This window comes from Lucilia sericata, unplaced genomic scaffold (assembly GCF_015586225.1).
Source record: "Lucilia sericata isolate MDLA Ls3-8-SP2 unplaced genomic scaffold, ASM1558622v1 Contig001876F_arrow, whole genome shotgun sequence".
In the NCBI taxonomy this organism is placed as follows: Eukaryota; Metazoa; Arthropoda; class Insecta; order Diptera; family Calliphoridae; genus Lucilia; species Lucilia sericata.
This window is the reverse complement of record NW_023995765.1, coordinates 5,667-29,168: the sequence shown is the minus strand read 5'-3', so window position 1 is coordinate 29,168 and position 23,502 is coordinate 5,667. Positions and strand designations below refer to the sequence as shown.

Sequence of the window (23,502 nt, the reverse complement as noted above, 5' to 3'; positions counted from 1 at the left end):
TCTATAGTCTAGTCTATAGTCTAGTCTATAGTCTAGTCTATAGTCTAGTCTATAGTCTAGTCTATAGTCTAGTCTATAGTCTAGTCTATAGTCTAGTCTATAGTCTAGTCTGTAGTCTAGTGTATAGTCTAGTGTATAGTCTAGTCTATAGTCTAGTGTATAGTCTAGTCTATAGTCTAGTCTATAGTCTAGTCTATAGTCTAGTCTAGTCTATAGTCTAGTCTATAGTCTAGTCTATAGTCTAGTCTATAGTCTAGTCTATAGTCTAGTCTATAGTCTAGTCTATAGTCTAGTCTATAGTCTAGTCTATAGTCTAGTCTATAGTCTAGTCTATAGTCTAGTCTATAGTCTAGTCTATAGTCTAGTCTATAGTCTAGTCTATAGTCTAGTCTACAGTCTAGGCCATAGTCTAAGAAAGAGGAAGTCCGAGGTTAGTGTGATGATACGTACCAGCACCCTGGAAGACTTTCCTTAACATGGCCACGCTTTCGTCGAAATTAACACTTTGAGAACGATTTTATTTTAGAATCTAGATATAACATCCCACAGGAATTTTGAGAACTTAAATCTAGGAATCCTAAGTTTCACAACATCGAAATATTATACTTTCATATAGCACTATATAGGGCTTTTCCCACCAAAATTGTTCATCTAAAGAAGCACACAGTAGTTAGACTGATAGCGGTCTGATAATCTAAAAATCTAATATAAAATTTTAACCAAAAAAGTCAAAGAACAAAGCTAACAAATTGAGAAGCATATAAAAACCGCCTCTCAATTATCTATCCTCCCTGCTGTACTTACTACCTTTTTCAAACAGCTCTGCTTTATGTACTTTTATGTCAAACGAAAAGCTCTCCCTCCTTATTCGTTGAGCTTTTCTGTCGTTTTCACGACTACTATAATTAACTGAAACGTTTTAGCAATGTGTGTGTACTCACTGTAATGTCAGTTGAGTTCAGGATATACCACAATATGGTTGTTATCAACTTAAAACAAAGTACACGACAATAAAATATTAAAAGTTAAAGAATGTGCGATGGAAATTAGCAAAAAAGAAGAAAAAAAAAAAATTTATATATATCCATAAATATCTATATAAAATTTAGCAGATTAATTACAAAAATTTTCCATTAAAAAAATTATATTAAAAGAGTGAAAAAAGTAAATTTATTTAATTAATAAATATGAAAAAGAAATTTACAGCATTTTTTTTTTTTTAAAAGCCTATAATAAATCATAGAAAAAGCAAGTGAAAGTGTTTGAAAATAAAATTGTGTACCAGGAGAAAAATATTTGTAAGAAGAAAAAAGTTTCTTTTTTTTCGGTAAAAATCACGCAGTTTTAACAACCGCGAAGAAGACGACGACGACAAACATTTTTGGGTGTTTTACCAAAAACAAAAAGAAGTATGTGGTGTACATGTATGTGTGAGTGTAGGTGAGTATTTTCGAAAAAAAAAATTGTGCAAATTTTAAAAAGAAGAAGTTTTTTTTGATATATTTAAAAAAATAATAATTTTGTAATAATTAATGGCATATGTTTTATGAAATCAAAAAGTTTAGGTAAATGTATTGGCTGAATGTATGGAAGTTAAGGATTTTATCCTTAATTTTACTTACCTTTACATACATATAAGTTCTGACACACATACATTTACAGGTCAAACACTGAAGAATTAGTGAAATGTCTGCATGTATCTGTCGTTTTTTATGTTCGTTGGTTTTTTATTTTTTTTTTTTTTGTGAAAGTGTTGCCAGATTATGAAAGTTTAAAGATTCCCAATAGGTCAAGTCTAGAATTGTTTGTAGACTTTCAAGTCTTATTCGAAACTTAGAGGCTAAAGTATACTTCTCTAAAGGATTGAGTAGCACTGAATCCGAATCCAAATCTATCCATCACATCAGGTTTTCCAGATATCGTGCCATGAAATTTGAAAAAACACAATTTTTGACGCGAGATTACCTTTATTTATAAAAGTTGTTCAGTTAATGGGAAATTTAAAAAATCAGGGATTTATCAACAGGATTTTCGAGTTTAATGTTGGCTTACAGTTCGTCAAGCACTGTTTGATTTCTGATACAGATCGATAATTTAATGTATCTCAAAAGACAAACGTGGATTAAAATTGCACGAACGACCCACGCCGAAATTGGTAAGCAATATTTCGATTTTGTTTCATGTTGTAAGGACCTCTAGCGATCACCGAATACAAGAAGAATTTGTCGTAAATTACTATGACATTGATAACACATAAAGTAATATGGTCAAGCGAGATATTAGAGCACATATTGGACGGTTATAAATAAACATCAGACGAGTACAAGTGACCGAAATAGTGGGAGTTGTGGTCAGTGGAACATTACAACTAACATCCATGGGAATCTGCTGAATCTCATACAAGAGACAGAAAATGTCTAAAATTCCAATGATGCTTAATGGAGTACTATGGTAAAGTGAAACATTAAAGCTAACATCCATGACTCGATCGAATACAAGGCATTGACATTAATACCAAAGGGAGTGATATAGCCAAGTGGCAAATTAACTGGATCAATCGAAAACAAGATACAGAAATTTTCGGAAATCGCATTAATATTGATACCAGATAAAGTAATATTGTCAAGGGAGACATTAGAGCCAAAATCCATGGGAATCTGCTGCTGCACGGATGGCTCGATCGAATACAAGAGGCAACGATTGTCGAAAATTGCATTAACACTGATCCCAGATGAAGTACTATGGTAAAGAGAAATATTAGAGCTAGAGGGGCCCTGTAGCGATCACAGTTGACAGTTAAAAGTTTGGCGTTTACATCTAATCCTTGGCTCGATCGTATACAACAGATAGAATTTGTCGGAAATTGCATTAACATTGATGCCAAATGGAGTGATATGGTCAAGTGGAATATTGATGGATCGATGGAATACTAGAAACACAAATTGTCGAAAATTGCATTATAAATTACCAGATAAAGTAATATGCTGTTACACGGATTGCTCGGTTGAATACAAGAGACAGCGATTGTCAAAAATTGCATTGACACTGATCCCAGATTGAGTACTATGGTAAAGGGGAAAATTAGAGGTAACATGAAAATCTTCGACTACAGTTATGGCTTTAAGTTGGAAGATAGAACGGTTCAGAGAAACTAAATTGAAAACCCAGAAACCGAGATATATTTCCCTCTTTTAGATCACAACATCCAGGGTATCCAGCCGTAAGTCCAGAAAGTGTAAAATGAGCTGGATTAAATTTAATAGCGTCCAAAAAAGGCTTCCTATCGATTGCATGGATTAATAGTATGGTGGGTATGTTATGGGGTGGCCCAAACGAAAAGAGAACGTGATGTGGCGAAGAAACACAGACATGTGAAGCACTGGAACACTGCCATGGTCTTTCTTGAAATTAGTTCCAAGTTCAGAATCATTAAACTATAAGTCTTCTTTAAAAGTGAGTCACACACTAAAAAATTGTATATGTTGATGAGGTGATGCTGAAATGGTTACTGCGTCCAAAGTGAGGATGTGAATTCTTTTATCAAAATATTAAAGTGTACTTCCTTCGGATTTCACCTATTTCATTTTCCAGTCCATTAGTTTACAAATCAAACTTAACGTTTTTATTCGGAAAGCAGGTACAATCACAAAATTAATCATCCGAAGTTTTACTCTACGATCCAGATAACTTTAAACCCAGAGACCAATGTATTCTCTACTGAATCCGATTCTGGCATTGATAACGCAATGGAGAAAAAATATATAAATGTGGTTAAACCATTATTTTTAAGTCAACATATTGGACTTTCAGATGATGTTTTAATTTCTGCAAAAAATTATTTTTTTCTAAACTATAACTCGAAAAGGCCAGATTGGTATTCAGCTCGTCATAATCGTTTAGAAAACAATTATCTCTGTTATTGGACTTTTTCGATTTTTATTGGCCTGTGTTATTCTTAGTTATATGAGGCTAAAGAATTCAGTTGCTTTCATACTAATTATCTCTTAGACAGAAAGTCGAAACGCTTTATCTGCTTAAGCTCAGAATTGACTTAACAGTGGCGAAAATAACCTAGATACAATCCGAAATTTGAGTTTTCATTTCCATTAACAAAAATCCACTGACTCATTCTTTTGTCGTTATTATTGTGTCGAGTTTTAGTTGTTCCATAGTTTTCTTATTTTCATATAAAAACTCAAAATCCGGCAATATCATTTAAAGTTTTTTTGTATGATTCCTTTTCTAAAGGAGACAATATGTGTGCGACGAATTTTATATATATATTTAAAGTGGAAAGTCTACGTTAAGTATTCGCAGCTGTAAATAAATTTTATTCATAGTTTTTCGTTTTTTTACGCGCCTTTGCTTTTCAAAAGCTCTCTCCTGCTCTCTCATACTCTTTGCAATAAACAACTGTGTTTATTACTCTCACGATAAGTCTACTTCTCTCAATTTCTTTCTCCTTTTTAACATATTCATTCTAATAAACGAAAACTTCATAAGGAAGTAAATTGACGTTTTATTTTCATGTCAAACTCACGGTGTTGACGTCGACATCCTAATATGTGTTAGTATGTGTGTGTATTATTAGAATGTATTGGTGTGTGTATCCTTTTTAGACGTCCGTTACTTTTGTAACAATCGTGGTGGTTTTTAATATTTTTCTTGTACTTTTGTTTTTTTTTTTAACATATTAATGTTGTTTTTATTGGATATTTGGACTACCTCACGTCTGTTAAACTTAATACCGGTTTACGTTAGTACGGCATTAGACAAACAACTGTTATTGTGTTCTAAAACAAGTTGAAAGTTAAAGAATTGTTATACTATTTCCTTTTAATATGGACATGCAATTTTCCTTTTTTTTTTTTGCTTTTTTGTATACAAATTATGGTTTAAGCGTAAAATACTCGTGTTAAAACTGTCTACAAAACTAATTAAAATACTACAATAGAAATTGGCAACAGTATAGAAGAAGAAGAAGAAGTTATAAAAAAAGCAAACTATAAAATATTCATTTATATATGTATTTGTCAATATAATTTTATATTGCCTTGTTTTTTTATTGGTTTTCTTGGTTAGAAAATATCCAGCTGTCTATAATTTCCTGTAATCAATAATGCTGACGACTAATGAAATAGGTTGTTGGTAATAAATAATACAATAATTTTCTTTATTTCTTTTTTTTTTTTTTATACACAAATTTCGAAACGTAAATTTATGGAAAAATAACGAAAAAACAAATAAATTATTTATACTTATTTAGTTGGCAAAATTGTTTGTAAACAATCAATAAGTTTTTATACCCTATGCCAACATAGTATTGTGCTATCATTTGTAACGCACAAAAAAATTAATCCTATACGCACCTTAAAGTGTACCGATAAACTTTCGAAGTCGATAAAGCCATTTCGGCTGTCCATGTATCGCAATGAAATTGGCAATAAGCTATATCTATCTATCTATCTATCTATCTATCTATCTATCTATCTATCTATCTATCTATCTATCTATCTATCTATCTATCTATCTATCTATCTAGCTATCTATCTATCTATCTATCTATCTATCTATCTATCTATCTATCTATCTATCTATCTATCTATCTATCTATCTATCTATCTATCTATCTATCTATCTACCTATCTATCTATCTATCTATCTATCTATCTATCTATCTATCTATCTATCTATCTATCTATCTATCTATCTATCTATCTATCTATCTATCTATCTATCTATCTATCTATCTATCTATCTATCTATCTATCTATCTATCTATCTATCTATCTATCTATCTATCTATCTATCTATCTATCTATCTATCTATCTATCTATCTATCTATCTATCTATCTATCTATCTATCTATCTATCTATCTATCTATCTATCTATCTATCTATCTATCTATCTATCTATCTATCTATCTATCTATCTATCTATCTATCTATCTATCTATCTATCTATCTATCTATCTATCTATCTATATAAATAAGAGTGTAATGTTTGTTCGTAATCGATAAACTCAGGAACTACGGCGCCTACTTCAAATATATGTTTAAGGTATCATTAGAAGTGTTCCTGTGAAGTTTTAAATTTGGCTGCCAGATGTCGCCGGAGTTTTAGTTCTAGTCAATTACACCTAAACCTCTAAACCGATCATTTTAAATTTGAGGTTTAAATAGGTATTATTTATTATAAAGTCTTTTTTTAGAAAACTAGTTTTATTAATAAATTGCTTAAATATACCTACATCCAAAAATATGGGTTTTTAAAGATTTTACACATTATTTTTTTGCACAGAAATTCGGATTTATACTCCTCTTGGAAGCATATGACTTCCACAAAGTATCACGTTCTCAGTCGTAATACAGGACTGAGTTGAAGAACTCGTCGTTTTATGTTCGTACACCTCCGGGAAGCTCCTCCTTCTCAGACGCAATACAGGTCTGAGATGAAGAACAACTCGCGCGAATTGTCGTAATGTATTATAAGGCAGTCAGGCCAATTATATTTGTTTAACTTTCGACCAATTTGCATCTCACTCGCTTTCGTTTTTCCGAAAAGAGAGGTTATGTTCTAACTGATGGGTACCGTAAAATACTCAGATCATTTACGTTCATTTCTCCACTAGTACATTAAAACTGTTAAACTTTTTAAAATCTCCAAAAAAACATCTGCATCTTATTCTTTTTGCTGTTATTGTTTTCGCGTTTTCCAAGTAAAATTGCATTGTTCTTGGACTATCGTACGAATCCAAGTGTTCTTGGACTATCGTACGAATCCAAGTATTCTTGGATAGACCTAGTCTTTTTGTGCCTTAAGGAATCCAATCTAATGCCATCATTGTAATGCTGTCAAAAATCTTCCAGATAGTATGAATAGTATGATCCACCACCATTTTTTGAGTTTAATTTGCTGTAGTTATGTTACAGAGATTCGTGTTGAAAGCTTTCTTGAGGTCTATAAACACATTATTCTATATAATGTTCTATTTTAATGCGTTAATTTATTGGCCTGGTCTAAAGATTGTGTTTCCTCTATTTCGCCCACACGGATGTGATGTGTAGTTGTAGAAGTTCAGCTGTGGTTTCGATGACAATCTGTAGAATTTCATAAAGTATTCCTTTATCGCCTGCTACCTTATTATTTTTTCATTTTTCAATGGCCTTATCTCATTTGTATTGGAAGAGTTGCATGATATTCTCAAGTTATTTTCCTGATATACTAATTATAAAAATGACAATTTCCATGATAATAAGATCCAACATCAAACCAGAGAACATCCTTAATTACAATAGTTTGTACCTATTTAAATATGCATATGTATGTATGTATGTATGTATATTTTTATCAGTAAACATTCTTTAAACATTTCCATGTACTATTAACAAATTTATAATTTATGTTTATTTCTTTTGCCTTCTATTTCTTTAAGATTTACTAAATAACACCCGATATCTTCGTTCACATAATTTAATAATATTTACTTGTTTTCCAGCATATGCCTTTATGTATATTAAAGTTTCTAATGGAATTTATTGAATTTTTTTTCTTCATCATATTAATATTTCAATAACCAACAAGTTAAGAAAGTTTACTAAACATTATACTCCACGTAATGTAATACTAAACTTCTTCACAATCTCACACTCTCGTACGATGATTACGACGACTATGTGTTATTTGTGAAAGTATGTTTAGGTATTTTTATTTTATTGATAAAGGGCAGGGTTTCCTAATTTAGTGATGATTTTTTTTAAATACCAGGAATTAAAGTATTCTTTGGAATTCGAAAATATATTATAATGGGATTATAATGTCATAGAATACATTATAATAGAATTATAATCATACAATAAACATTAAAATTGGATTATAATAATATAAAATAGATTATAACGGGATTATAATGTTATAGAATATATTATAATTATATTATAATGCTATATGAAACATTATAATCAAATTATAATGTTTCAAATGCATTATAATTCCATTATAATCTTTATAATGTGATTATAATGTCATAGAATACATTATAATAGAATTATAATCATACAATAAACAATAAATTGGATTATAATAATATAAAATAGATTATAATGGGATTATAATGTTATAGAATATATTATAATTATATTATAATGCTATATGAAACATTATAATCAAATTATAATGTTTCAAATGCATTATAATTCCATTATAATCTTTTTTGAAATATCATAATCAAATTATGTAAAAATTTAAAAATAAATAATAATAATAAATAAGAATAATAAATAAAATTATTATAGTGTTTCATATATCATTATAATTTTATTATAATGTATATAATTATAATGTTCTTTATATCATTATAACTTCATTATAAAATTCTCTACAATACTATTAGCCCATTATAATGTAATATATATCGTTATAATTCGATTATAAAGAATTCTACAATATTATAATCCCATTATAATGTACTTTATATCATTATAATTCCATTGTAATGTATTTTATAACATTATTTTCATTATAATGTTCTTCCTTATCATTATAATTTTATTATAAAGAATTATACAATATTATAATCCTATTATATTGTATCCAATAGTATTGCATCGGATATTTTATAACATTTTTTTCATTATAATGTTCTCTATATCATTATAACTCCATTATAAAATACTCAAAAATATTATTAACCCATTATAATGTTAACTTTATCGTTATAATTCCATTATAAATCATTTTACAACATTATAATCCCATTATAATATTCTCTGTACCATTATAATTCCATTGTAATGTATTGTATAACATTATAATCCCATTATAATGTTTCTTTAGCGTTAACATAATGTTATAATATATCCAATAGTGTTCAAATCAGATTGCTATGCATTCTATAGCATTATAATCCGATTATAATTTACTCTATAACATTATAATACCATTATAATGTACTCTATATCAGCATAACTATATTATAATGTATTCTACAATACTATTAACCCATTTTAATAGACCAATTAAACTATATTATAGAACAATATAATCTAATTATAATGTATTTAAATCAGATTGCTATGCATTCTATAGTATTATAATCTGATTATAATTTACTCTATAACATTATAATTCCTATATAATGTACTTTATATCAGCATAACTAAATTATAATGTATTCTACAATATTATTAACCCATTTTAATAGGCCAATTAAACTTTATTATAGAACAATATATAATATATAGTATTAAAATCTTATTATAATGAATTTTATATCATTATATTACCATTGTAATGTATTTTATAACATTTTAATCCCATTATAATGTTCTCTAAAGCATTATAAAACGATTATAATGTAAACTCAAATATTATAATTCGATTATAATATATTCTATAGCATTATAATCTGATTATAATGTACTCTATAATATTATAATCCCGTATATTTAGTTTAAAAGAAGTTTTTTGATATTTGTCCCGAGAACTGCTTTTATTAAACCTCTAATAATGTCATCCTCCCCAACTTCAAATTATTTATTTTGGAGAGGGTGTTTTTCTGTTAAAAGACAAATTTCTATTTCTTGTTTACAGATTTATGAGCATTATTTTTTTTTTTTTTTTTGTTCGTAGTGGTGTTATTGCCAGGAATTCCATTTTAGTTTAGGCTGTTTTCAGTTGTTATAGATATTTATGAGCATAGATATAAACTTCTTTAGTTTTTTTTCCTTAATGTCCTTGTTTTTTACGTGTAATGAATTTTTTATAAGTCAACTATAGTAATTTGTATTTGTCTGTGTAAAAGTGTTAAATAAATTTAAGCTTTAAAGTTTTAATAACATAGATTCCCATGTAGAGTTCATTTTATTGAATAGGTTTGTGACTGTTAGTTTAAATGAGTTTAAGGCTGGGAATAAGACATGTGCGTTTTATAGCCTTAGTGATATATTTTAAAAGAAATTCTCTACTTTAATATTTTACTCAAATTGTAAAAATTTGTGTCATTTTAAAACTGTTAAACATTTTACTAATAGAGGACTCCTAATAACCTAAGCAGAATTATAAGTATTATTAATATTAATAAAATTTTGCAATAAAATTCTTATTTCTAAAATAGTTTATTGAAACATATAAAAAAACCGAATCGAATTAAAAAAAATTAATATTCTCCATCAATCTTTTATTTTATTGAAATGTTAGGGGAATGAGAGCAAAAAAAAGCAAAGTAAAACCACATTATAAAATGAATTTTCTCTTTAATCTGTGATAACAAAATATAACATTCTTTTTGCACATAAAACTTTGTGGTTGAAGCCTCAGAGAACGTTTAATAATTCCATAAATGGCCAAAAGGCAAAATAGTCAAATGCAGAATGACAGATTGAGATAAAAATACATATTTTCCAACCATCTTATAAAAATCGAAAAAAAAAAATATATATATATGTATATATTTATTTGTAGAATAAGAAGTATGACCATGAGTTAGTTTTTACGATATGTGTTTTTAAATTAAATGCACATATTTAATTTTTTTTCAAAATATATTTATATATAAGAAAATTATGGAAATACTATGGGATTTTTTAAGGGCCTGAAGCACACAATTTATAAAAAATTCTCTCTAAGTAGAAAATTGTTTCTGTTATTTAATTATTATAACCCAAATAATGACTATTTACCATTCTACTGTGATTAAAAAATATTGTATAGCATTATGATCCGATTATAAAGCATTTTATAATATTATAATCCGCTTTTATGGAGTTTTATAGCTTTTTAATCCGATTATAATGTATTATGTAATATTATAATCTAGTTATAATGTGTTATTTTACATTATAATTGATTTAGAAGCATCACAACACGATTATAATATATTATGTTACATTGTTAGACTATTATAATGTATTAAATAATATTATAATTAGTTTATAATGTGTAATATATTATTATAATCTCATTTAAAAGTATTACATATCATTGTAATCTATTATAATGTATTTTATAGCAATATAATGTCATTATAATAATTATTATAACATTATAACACATTCTAAAATATTGTAATCATATTATAATATATCCGATAGTATTACACCGGTTTTTAATGTATTTTATAACATTATAATCCCATTATAATGTACTTTATATAATTATATTGCATTATATCACTTTGTAGTCTCATTATAATGTTGTCTATATCATTATAATTCTATTATAAAGTACTCTGTAATATTTGTATGTATCCTATAAAACATTATTACAATGTATTTTATAATGTTATAATCCCATTATAATGTTTTTTAAAGCATTATAATACGATTATAATATAGAATATAATACGATTATAATATAGAATATGATTTGTTTATAACGTATTCTGTAAAGTAACGTATTTCATAACATTATAATAAGATTATAATGGATCCCAAAGCATTATAAACCGAGTATAATGTATTCTTTAACACAGATATTGTAATTGTAATATATTATATAACATTATAATCCAATAGTATTAAGCTCTAAAGCATTATAACCGGATTATAATGTATTCTTAAACATCATTATGCAATTATAATGAGTTGTATAGTTTTATAATCTTATTATAATGTATTATACACCATTATAATATTATTATACTGCACTTTTTAATAATTTAATCCGATTATAATCTATTCTTTAATATTATAATCATATTATAATATATTCTGTAATATTATTATTCGATTATATTGTATTCAATAACATTATAATACTATTATAATGAATTCTAAAGCATTATAACCCTATTATAATGCATTTTTTAACATTATTATTCCATTATAATGTATTCTATAATAATATAATTCAATTCTAATGAATCAATTATCAATTATAATCACATTATACTATAGTCTAGGCCATTATAATTTTATTATAATATAACGTGTAACATTACAATACCATTATATAGTATATATCGTTTGAAAGGTACTCTTATAGCATTTTAATCCATTTATAATACAGTCTATAATATTATAATCAATAACTTACATTAAATAGTTTTCTCTAAATATAGAAAAAAATTGAACATGTCTGTTCATGTTTAACTATTTTCTTACTCTTTCTTATTCCTCTTCTTTTTTTTTTGTCGGATTAAAATGAAATGCAATATTTCGATTATAAAATCAATTTTATGCAATAAATTGATTTAACAGTAAATGTTGTTGCTGTTGTTTTTATTGAGGTTTATATATTCTTACTTGTTATTGTTTATGTATGGTTGTTAAATTTCAATTGATATTATGATGTTTTCTTTTCCTATTCAATTCATACTTTTGCTATTTGTGTGTGTGTTTCTTTTAAATATTAAAATTCAAGAAAATAATAGTTTAATTTAACAAAAAAGAAAAAGGAGACACACTCATACAAATACATACATAGATACATTTTTATTATTATTCAATGGATATTGACATTATTTTGTATTGTGTTGTAGTTGTTATTGTCTTCTGTTGTAATAAAAATTGAAAAGATTGTATGTATTATTCTTTAACTGGAACAGACTGAATATATCCTACCCACCCAGCAAGCAACAAAGAGTGAAACTTTAATTGAAATTTTTTTTAAAATTCATACACTTTTCAAAGGCAAGGTTTTCGAGAATATATAATAAATAATATATATTTATATAGTTGAAAATTTTATATCAATATTCTTTAAGATTTGTTAAAAAATTAAAATTTCACACGTATTTAAAATTTAATTTTTTATTTGCTGGGTTTTTTAATTACATTAGGGGGTATTTTTCTTTTAATAACATGCAATTTTTCAAAGTTCTAGTTCAGTTCTAGTTCATTTCTAGTTCAGTTCTGGTTCAGTTCTAGTTAAGTTCTAGTTCAGTTCTAGTTCAGTTCTAGTTCAGTTCTAGTTCAGTTCTAGTTCAGTTCTAGTTCAGTTCTAGTTCAGTTCTAGTTCAGTTCTAGTTCAGTTCTAGTTCAGTTCTAGTTCAGTTCTAGTTCAGTTCTAGTTCAGTTCTAGTTCAGTTCTAGTTCAGTTCTAGTTTCAGTTCTAGTTCAGTTCTAGTTCAGTTCTAGTTCAGTTCTAGTTCAGTCTAGTTCAGTTCTAGTTCAGTTCTAGTTCAGTTCTAGTTCTAGTTCAGTTCTAGTTCTAGTTCAGTTCTAGTTCTAGTTCATCTTTCTAGTTCAGTTCTAGTTCAGTTCTAGTTCAGTTCTAGTTCAGTTCTAGTTCAGTTCTAGTTCAGTTCTAGTTCAGTTCTAGTTCAGTTCTAGTTCAGTTCTAGTACAGTTCTAGTTCACCTAGCTCAGTTCTAGTTCACCTCTAGATCAATTCTAGTTCAGTTCTAGTTCAGTTCTAGTTCAGTTCTAGTTCAGTTCTAGTTCAGTTCTAGTTCAGTTCTAGTTCAGTTCTAGTTCTAGTTCAGTTCTAGTTCAGTTCTGTTCAGTTCTAGTTCAGTTCTAGTTCAGTTCTAGTTCAGTTCTAGTTCAGTTCTAGTTCAGTTCTAGTTCAGTTCTGGTTCAGTTCTAGTTAAGTTCTAGTTCAGTTCTAGTTCAGTTCTAGTTCAGTTCTAGTTCAGTTCTAGTTCAGTTCTAGTTCAGTTCTAGTTCAGTTCTAGTTCAGTTCTAGTTCAGTTCTAGTTCAGTTCTAGTTCAGTTCTAGTTCAGTTCTCTAGTTCAGTTCTAGTTCAGTTCTAGTTCAGTTCTAGTTCAGTTCTAGTTCAGTTCTAGTTCAGTTCTAGTTCAGTTCTAGTTCAGTTCTAGTTCAGTTCTAGTTCAGTTCTAGTTCAGTTCTAGTTCAGTTCTAGTTCAGTTCTAGTTCAGTTCTAGTTCAGTTCTAGTTCAGTTCTAGTTCAGTTCTAGTTCAGTTCTAGTTCAGTTCTAGTTCAGTTCTAGTTCAGTTCTAGTTCAGTTCTAGTTCAGTTCTAGTTCAGTTCTAGTTCAGTTCTAGTACAGTTCTAGTTCACCTCTAGCTCAGTTCTAGTTCACCTCTAGATCAGTTCTAGTTCAGTTCTAGTTCAGTTCTAGTTCAGTTCTAGTTCAGTTCTAGTTCAGTTCTAGTTTAGTTCAGTTCTAGTTCAGTTCTAGTTCAGTTCTAGTTCAGTTCTAGTTCAGTTCTAGTTCAGTTCTAGTTCAGTTCTAGTTCAGTTCTAGTTCAGTTCTAGTTCAGTTCTAGTTCAGTTCTAGTTCAGTTCTAGTTCAGTTCTAGTTCAGTTCTAGTTCAGTTCTAGTTCAGTTCTAGTTCAGTTCTAGTTCAGTTCTAGTTCAGTTCTAGTTCAGTTCTAGTTCAGTTCTAGTTCAGTTCTAGTTCAGTTCTAGTTCAGTTCTAGTTCAGTTCTAGTTCAGTTCTAGTTCAGTTCTAGTTCAGTTCTAGTTCAGTTCTAGTTCAGTTCTAGTTCAGTTCTAGTTCAGTTCTAGTTCAGTTCTAGTTCAGTTCTAGTTCAGTTCTAGTTCAGTTCTAGTTCAGTTCTAGTTCAGTTCTAGTTCAGTTCTAGTTCAGTTCTAGTTCAGTTCTAGTTCAGTTCTAGTTCAGTTCTAGTTCAGTTCTAGTTCAGTTCTAGTTCAGTTCTAGTTCAGTTCTAGTTCAGTTCTAGTTCAGTTCTAGTTCAGTTCTAGTTCAGTTCTAGTTCAGTTCTAGTTCAGTTCTAGTTCAGTTCTAGTTCAGTTCTAGTTCAGTTCTAGTTCAGTTCTAGTTCAGTTCTAGTTCAGTTCTAGTTCAGTTCTAGTTCAGTTCTAGTTCAGTTCTAGTTCAGTTCTAGTTCAGTTCTAGTTCAGTTCTAGTTCAGTTCTAGTTCAGTTCTAGTTCAGTTCTAGTTCAGTTCTAGTTCAGTTCTAGTTCAGTTCTAGTTCAGTTCTAGTCAGTTCTAGTTCAGTTCTAGTTCAGTTCTAGTTCAGTTCTAGTTCAGTTCTAGTTCAGTTCTAGTTCAGTTCTAGTTCAGTTCTAGTTCAGTTCTAGTTCAGTTCTAGTTCAGTTCTAGTTCAGTTCTAGTTCAGTTCTAGTTCAGTTCTAGTTCAGTTCTAGTTCAGTTCTAGTTCAGTTCTAGTTCAGTTCTAGTTCAGTTCTAGTTCAGTTCTAGTTCAGTTCTAGTTCAGTTCTAGTTCAGTTCTAGTTCAGTTCTAGTTCAGTTCTAGTTCAGTTCTAGTTCAGTTCTAGTTCAGTTCTAGTTCAGTTCTAGTTCAGTTCTAGTTCTAGTTCAGTTCTAGTTCAGTTCTAGTTCAGTTCTAGTTCAGTTCTAGTTCAGTTCTAGTTCAGTTCTAGTAGCATTTCATACATAATTTGAATTACAATTTTTATCTGATTGGGACTTTTTGAAAAAAATACACCCTAATATTATGTACATTTCTGTTTTTGTATCCATTCCAAGATATGAAAGTGCTTTCATTGTCTATGGCCATTGTTATTGTGTAACTGATGTAATTGTTAAGTAATGCGTTATGATCTTCTGATGGACAAATATTGAGAAAATATAGATGGATGGGTGTATGTATTGTATTGTATGTATTGAAATCAACAAGTCCAAGTTGTCGTTATTTATGACAAATTATAGTATATACAATTTTAAAAGAACACAAGGTTACTACATTGAGACCAAACAAGAATAAGACAGAAATTAATTGCTTTCAACATGTCGAGGTTGAAGAAAAACCGAAATAGGTTTTCGGGAATTCAATAACATGAGGAATATAAAATCAGTTTCACCAAAGTAAACATTTTATAAATACATTTAACATAAAATTTTGTCAGATTTTGGTCCCAATTTCTAACAAAAACATTGCAATTTGATGGATAGACAGACACATGTTCCGAAACGTTAAGAAAAAGAAATGTCTATTTTTAACATTATATTAATAGAAGACAAACAATTTACATACTTTAATATGTTGGTTCTGAGAATATTACAAGAGTATGTACATTAGGTTGGACCTACAAAATTATGTTTGATAATAAAAAAGAAACTCTAGAATTTCAACAAAAGTTTTAAATTGTAACAATCTTGCAGTAAGTGTCCCTTAATATCAAACTTACTAAAAACGATTTCTTATTTTCTTACATATGTAGGTCTCTTAAAATCTTATTATAAAAAAACTTGACTAATAATATTGCTACCGAAATTCATCACTAATGTTATAGACATGTGTAATGAAGTAAATAATATTAAATATTTAATGCGTTTCAAGTTTTTTAACTAACCTTTTAAAGATTGATAAATGACCCTTGGTGTTTGTGTTTGACTACAGCAACAAAATCATCTTAATATTAATTAAATAAATAAAATATTTATTTCATAATCTTGAGATTTATTTTGTTATCATTCACAATTCTTTGAGACGAAACAAATCTTTAATAAAAATAAACAAAATAAATTTTAATAAACTCTTATGGACACAAATCGTACACTGAAAAAAAATGAATTCACTTTTGTATTCTTTTAAATCGGGGGTTGAGTCCTTGTTCTATCTCTCTTCTAGTTCTGTTCTAGTTCTGCTCCAGTTCTGGTCTAGTTCTGTTCTAGTTCTGTTCTAGTTCTGTTCTAGTTCTGTTCTAGTTCTGTTCTAGTTCTGTTCTAGTTCTGTTCTAGTTCTGTTCTAGTTCTGTTCTAGTTCTGTTCTAGTTCTGTTCTAGTTCTGTTCTAGTTCTGTTCTAGTTCTGTTCTAGTTCTGTTCTAGTTCTGTTTTAGTTCTGTCTAGTTCTGTTTAGTTCTGTTCTAGTTCTGTTCTAGTTCTGTTCTAGTTCTGTTCCAGTTCTGTTCTAGTTCTGTTCTAGTTCTGTTCTAGTTCTGTTCTAGTTCTGTTCTAGTTCTGTTCTAGTTCTGTTCTAGTTCTGTTCTAGTTCTGTTCTAGTTCAGTTCTAGTTCTGTTCTAGTTCTGTTCTGGTTCTGTTCTAGTTCTGTTCTAGTTCTGTTCTAGTTCTGTTCTAGTTCTGTTCTAGTTCTGGTCTAGTTCTGGTCTAGTTCTGGTCTAGTTTTGGTCTAGTTCTGTTCTAGTTCTGTTCTAGTTCTGTTCTAGTTCTGTTCTAGTTCTGTTCTTGTTCTGTTCTTGTTCTGTTCTAGTTCTGTTATAGTTCTGTTATAGTTCTGTTCTAGTTCTGCTCTAGTTCTGCTCTAGTTCTGGTCTAGTTCTGGTCTAGTTCTGTTCTAGTTCTGGTCTAGTTCTGTCTAGTTCTGTTCTAGTTCTGTTCTAGTTCTGTTCTAGTTCTGTTCTGTTCTAGTTCTTTCTAGTTCTGTTCTAGTTCTGTTCTAGTTCTGTTCTAGTTCTGTTCTAGTCTGTTCTAGTTCTGTTCTAGTTCTGTTCTAGTTCTGTTCTAGTTCTGTTCTAGTCTGTTCTAGTTCTTCTAGTTCTGTTCTAGTTCTGTTCTAGTTCTGTTCTAGTTCTGTTCCAGTTCTGTTTCTAGTTCTGTTCTAGTTCTGTTCTAGTTCTGTTCTAGTTCTGTTCTAGTTCTGTTCTAGTTCTGTTCTAGTTCTGTTCTAGTTCTGTTCTAGTTCTGTTCTAGTTCTGTTCTGGTTCTGTTCTAGTTCTGTTCTAGTTCTGTTCTAGTTCTGTTCTAGTTCTGTTCTAGTTCTGTTCTAGTTCTGTCTAGTTCTGTTCTAAGTTCTGTTCTAGTTCTGTTCTAGTTCTGTTCTAGTTCTGTTCTAGTTCTGTTCTAGTTCTGTTCTAGTTCTAGTTCTGTTCTAGTTCTGTTCTAGTTCTGTTCTAGTTCTGTTCTAGTTCTGTTCTAGTTCTGTTCTAGTTCTGTTCTAGTTCTGTTCTAGTTCTGTTCTAGTTCTGTTCTAGTTCTGTTCTAGTTCTGTTCTAGTTCTGTTCTAGTTCTGTTTCTAGTTCTGTCTAGTTCTGTTCTAGTTCTGTTCTAGGTCTGTTCTAGTTCTGTTCTAGTTCTGTTCTAGTTCTGTTCTAGTTCTGTTCTAGTTCTGTTCTAGTTCTGTTCTAGTTGTTCTAGTTCTGTTCTAGTTCTGTTCTAGTTCTGTTCTAGTTCTGTTCTAGTTCTGTTCTAGTTCTGTTCTAGTTCTGTTCTAGTTCTGTTCTAGTTCTGTTCTAGTTCTGTTCTAGTTCTGTTCTAGTTCTGTCTAGTTCTGTTCTAGTTCTGTTCTAGTTCTGTTCTAGTTCTGTTTCTAGTTCTGTTCTAGTTCTGTTCTAGTTCTTCTAGTTCTGTTCTAGTTCTGTTCTAGTTCTGTTCTAGTTCTGTTCTAGTTCTGTTCTGTTCTGTTCTGTTCTGTTCTAGTTCTGTTCTAGTTCTGTTTAGTTCTGTTCTAGTTCTGTTCTAGTTCTGTTGTAGTTCTGTTGTAGTTCTGTTTCTAGTCTGTTCTAGTTCTGTTTAGTTCTGTGTAGTCTGTTCTAGTTCTGTTTCTAGTTCTGTTTCTAGTTCTGTTCTAGTTCTGTTCTAGTTCTGTTCTAGTTTCTGTTCTTAGTTCTGTTCTAGTTCTGTTCTAGTTCTGTTCTAGTTCTGTTCCTAGTTCTGTTCTAGTTCTGTTCTGTTCTAGTTCTGTTCTAGTTTCTGTTCTAGTTTGTTCTAGTTCTGTTCTAGTTTCTGTTCTAGTTCTGTTCTAGTTCTGTTCTAGTTCTGTTCTAGTTCTGTTCTAGTTCTGTTCTAGTTCTGTCTAGTTCTGTTTCTAGTTCTGTTCTAGTTCTGTTCTAGTTCTGTTCTAGTTCTGTTCTAGTTCTGTTCTAGTTCTGTTCTAGTTCTGTTCTAGTTCTGTTCTAGTTCTGTTCTAGTTCTGTTCTAGTTCTGTTCTAGTTCTGTTCTAGTTCTGTTCTAGTTCTGTCTAGTTCTGTTCTAGTTCTGTTCTAGTTCTGTTGTAGTTCTGTTCTAGTTCTGTTTTATTTCTGTTCTGGTTCAGGTTCAAATAGTGATGGCGTCCAACCTCTAAAAATATCTTATGACTTTAAGGAACTTCCATATTTTAATTGAATTGCGTTCTTACCTTATGAAAACTCTTTTTTATTTCAAATTCTTAAGACGAAAGAATATGTCAAGTACAACTCTCAAGCTTCATTAAACGTTTTTCATTTTCATAGTCCTTTTCATAAGGATTTTTTAATCAATGAGTACACAATGTGTTACGAAATTTCACTCCAACCTCCTAACATGACTTGACATGAAGGTTAAGCAGAAAACTGTTTCAGGTCAATATTTGCATAAATAAAGTAATAGTATTAATAATATAAAAAGAAAACAACAAAAAAAGGACAAGACAACTCTTCCTTTGGCAAGTAAATTTTCTTATTAACGTTTCCTTTAATAAAAGCTTTTATGTAGAATTTGTACAAAAAGACAATTCTAAATCTGTTTCTTTATAAACTTTTATACATACATATAAATTAAGTACTTTATAAATTACATACATACTTAAATGAACACTAAAATACAAATACGTATGTATGTATGTTAATACTAAGATATAGTATGTATATATGTACAGACATACATATTTACATACATATGTGTATGTAGGTATAACTTGTATATATTCTTGGAGTATATAAAGAAACCACAACAAAATGCACTCAAGTGTAAATTAAACACTATGTATGTATGTACATATGTATATTTCTAAGAAATGGATGTTGATATCAAGGATAACATTTGTTATATTCTATAATGTTCGTTCACACAAATTGGAATGAATGGACCAGGCACAGAAAGAGCATAAAAACCATTTATTTAATTGTTTTCTATTTTTTCCTCCTCATTTTTTTAAGCTAAGAAAACCTTTTTCCGAAATGATGTTTTCTTTGGCAGTTTAGCATTTATATTTGATTTTTATGATTTTTGTTATTTTTTTTTCTATTCTATTAGATTGTCTTGAATCGTAAAGAATTCAAAATAAGCTAACTTAAGATAAGCAACTAAATAGTAAGATTTTCAGTGTAAAAATAAAATATACGAGTTTTTTTAGAAACGGAAATAAACTCAACTAGAACATACATAAGTAGCTCCGTTAAGATTCGAAAGTGAACTGGAAATAAAGTGAGCTAGAAATGAAACAGAGCTAGCATAGAACTAGTTCAGTTCAAAATCGGAAAGAACGTTCAGTTCGGTTCTAGTTCAGTTCTACTTCAGTTCTAGTTCAGTTCTAGTTCAGTTCTAGTTCAGTTCTAGTTCAGTTCTAGTTCAGTTCTAGTTCAGTTCTAGTTCAGTTCTAGTTCACTCTAGTTCAGTTCTAGTTCAGTTCTAGTTCAGTTCTAGTTCAGTTCTTGTTCAGTTCTAGTTCAGTTCTAGTTCAGTTCTAGTTCAGTTCTAGTTCAGTTCTAGTTCAGTTCTAGTTCAGTTCTAGTTCAGTTCTAGTTCAATTCTAGTTCAGTTCTAGTTCAGTTCTAGTTCAATTCTAGTTCAGTTCTAGTTCAGTTCTAGTTCAGTTCTAGTTCAGTTCTAGTTCAGTTCTAGTTCAGTTCTAGTTCAGTTCTAGTTCAGTTCTAGTTCAGTTCTAGTTCAGTTCTAGTTCAGTTCTAGTTCAGTTCTAGTTCAATTCTAGTTCAGTTCTAGTTCAGTTCTAGTTCAGTTCTAGTTCAGTTCTAGTTCAGTTCTAGTTCTAGTTCAGTTCTAGTTCAGTTCTAGTTCAGTTCTAGTTCAGTTCTAGTTCAGTTCTAGTTCAGTTCTAGTTCAGTTCTAGTTCAGTTCTAGTTCAGTTCTAGTTCAGTTCTAGTTCAGTTCTAGTTCAGTTCTAGTTCTAGTTCAGTTCTAGTTCAGTTCTAGTTCAGTTCTAGTTCAGTTCTAGTTCAGTTCTAGTTCAGTTCTAGTTCAGTTCTAGTTCAGTTCTAGTTCAGTTCTAGTTCAGTTCTAGTTCAGTTCTAGTTCAGTTCTAGTTCAGTTCTAGTTCAGTTCTAGTTCAGTTCTAGTTCAGTTCTAGTTCAGTTCTAGTTCAGTTCTAGTTCAGTTCTAGTTCAGTTCTAGTTCAGTTCTAGTTCAGTTCTAGTTCAGTTCTAGTTCAGTTCTAGTTCAGTTCTAGTTCAGTTCTAGTTCAGTTCTAGTTCAGTTCTTGTTCAGTTCTAGTTCAGTTCTAATTCAGTTCTAGTTCAGTTCTAGTTCAGTTCTAGTTCAGTTCTAGTTCAGTTCTAGTTCAGTTCTAGTTCAGTTCTAGTTCAGTTCTAGTTCAGTTCTAGTTCAGTTCTAGTTCAGTTCTAGTTCAGTTCTAGTTCAGTTCTAGTTCAGTTCTAGTTCAGTTCTAGTTCAGTTCTAGTTCAGTTCTAGTTCAGTTCTAGTTCAGTTCTAGTTCAGTTCTAGTTCAGTTCTAGTTCAGTTCTAGTTCAGTTCTAGTTCAGTTCTAGTTCAGTTCTAGTTCAGTTCTAGTTCAGTTCTAGTTCAGTTCTAGTTCAGTTCTAGTTCAGTTCTAGTTCAGTTCTAGTTCAGTTCTAGTTCAGTTCTAGTTCAGTTCTAGTTCAGTTCTAGTTCAGTTCTAGTTCAGTTCTAGTTCAGTTCTAGTTCAGTTCTAGTTCACTTCTAGTTCAGTTCTAGTTCAGTTCTAGTTCAGTTCTAGTTCAGTTCTAGTTCAGTTCTTGTTCAGTTCTAGTTCAGTTCTAATTCAGTTCTAGTTCAGTTCTAGTTCAGTTCTAGTTCAGTTCTAGTTCAGTTCTAGTTCAGTTCTAGTTCAGTTCTAGTTCAGTTCTAGTTCAGTTCTAGTTCAGTTCTAGTTCAGTTCTAGTTCAGTTCTAGATCAGTTCTAGTTCAGTTCTAGTTCAATTCTAGTTCAGTTCTAGTTCAGTTCTAGTTCAGTTCTAGATCAGTTCTAGTTCAGTTCTAGTTCAGTTCTAGTTCAGTTCTAGTTTACTTCTAGTTCAGTTCTAGTTCACTTCTAGTTCACTTCTAGTTCAGTTTAGTTTAGTTCATTACAATTTTTTTCTTTAAACTAATACCTTTTTATTAAAAATCGTATTTTTAACCAATTTATTTTATCTTTACAGATGATTACGACGATAAAATTTAGTACAACTAAAAGAAACAAACCCATAAACGATTTCTCTTTACAAAATTGTACTTAGTTTCAACTTTTTTACTTTTGTTTGGAAAAATACTATAAAAATACCAGATCAAAATCTATCTATGAACGGTGATATGGGAGTGAGAAATAGATATAATGTGTATTTAGCTTCACAGCAATTACAACAGACCCATCGAAAATGTCATCATAGACAATCGTATAAAAAAGAAAAACAGCAGCAGCAGAGGCACCATCAAAAGTCCCTCAAAGTGCAACAGCTAGAAGGACAACAAAAGCTATAGAACAACAAATCAAAAATGTACAATATCTACCACCAAAACAGCAATATTCAATAAACAAAAAACAGCAACGAAAACTGCAACAGCAACACAACAAACTATTAAAAATCCAAAGTGGCCAACAAAATCACGTAGAACTAACAACAAAACATAAAAGGGAAAAAGCCAAAACTAAAGGAACCACAAACCGAAATGCAATAGAAAAAGCAGCACCACATATACAGCAACCACATAAACTAAGGACATCAGTAGAATTTCTAAGAAATTTGACGAAAAACAGAGGTTTTACCTTAAAGCGTTTGTGGGCTTTATTACTACTAGCATTAACATGTAGTGGGTCTACAACAAGATATCACTCTAATAGGTCACTTTGGATGCCCTCCGTAGCCTCGATGGCTTCGTTAGCTTTAACACAAACTTCTATGGTCTTCGCAGCGGTGGCCTATGAACCCCCCATTAAGTATCATCACACCGATAATGATGTGGAAGAGTCGGATGGCATGGTGGTCGAAGATATTGATGTAAATAGTAATGAACAACAATTGCTGGCCTATTATAAGAAAGCTCAAAAGGAACATGAACAATTGAAAAGACAGCAACAAGAACAACAAATGCTACAACTGCAGCAGCAACAACAACAACAACAGCGTCATCATCATCAAGAGCGTGATATAAAAAGGAATACGGTGGTGTTGTCACAACAAATGGATTTTAATGATATTTTACCCACAGCAGATGTCATCTCTACACTAGACGCGATGGAGGCGACGTCTAAGAAAAAAAGTACTGCCACTAAACGTAGCACCACAAAACATACTTCTACGGCTCCAACGCCAACATCTGGTCCAAAATCAATGCTGACGACTAGCACAACTACTACCACCACTACTACCAGCGCTACTACTGCCAGCAGTGAAGAGAAATGCGAGCCCAAGGTTTTGGATGAAGTGCCAGCTGAACCGGTAAGTTGCACATTATAATATCTCGTACAGTTCTAGATCAGTTCCAGTTCCAGTCTTGTTCAGTTCTAGTTGAGTTCTAGTTCAATTAGGATTTTTTAGGGTTTCGGCGTAAAGGTCATTTTCCGGCAAATTAACTGACTTAAAAAGTACCGTAGGGTATTACAATATTTATAAAGTTTTAAAAACTGAAATATTTAAAATTGTATGTATATTTATTCTCTTTATTTACTGCAATTATGGAATCTTCCATTTAATACACAATTAATCAAAACAATAAAAATGTATACCCATTACCATCCATCATCTATGTATAAAAATCCTAACAGGAACAC

At 30.1% G+C, this 23,502-nt stretch overlaps 1 protein-coding gene across 1 annotated transcript; it reads left to right on the top strand.

The window, feature by feature from the left end:
- Positions 1-962: 962 nt before the first annotated feature.
- On the top strand, positions 963-23,170 carry LOC119612931 (ras-interacting protein RIP3-like; the record flags this gene model as incomplete). The annotated part of the gene is made up of 2 exons (XM_037968820.1): positions 963-1,409; positions 21,893-23,170. A coding segment is annotated over exon 2 (588 nt), but the record flags the coding sequence as incomplete, so codon positions are not given.
- Between the last annotated feature and the right edge of the window lie 332 nt (positions 23,171-23,502).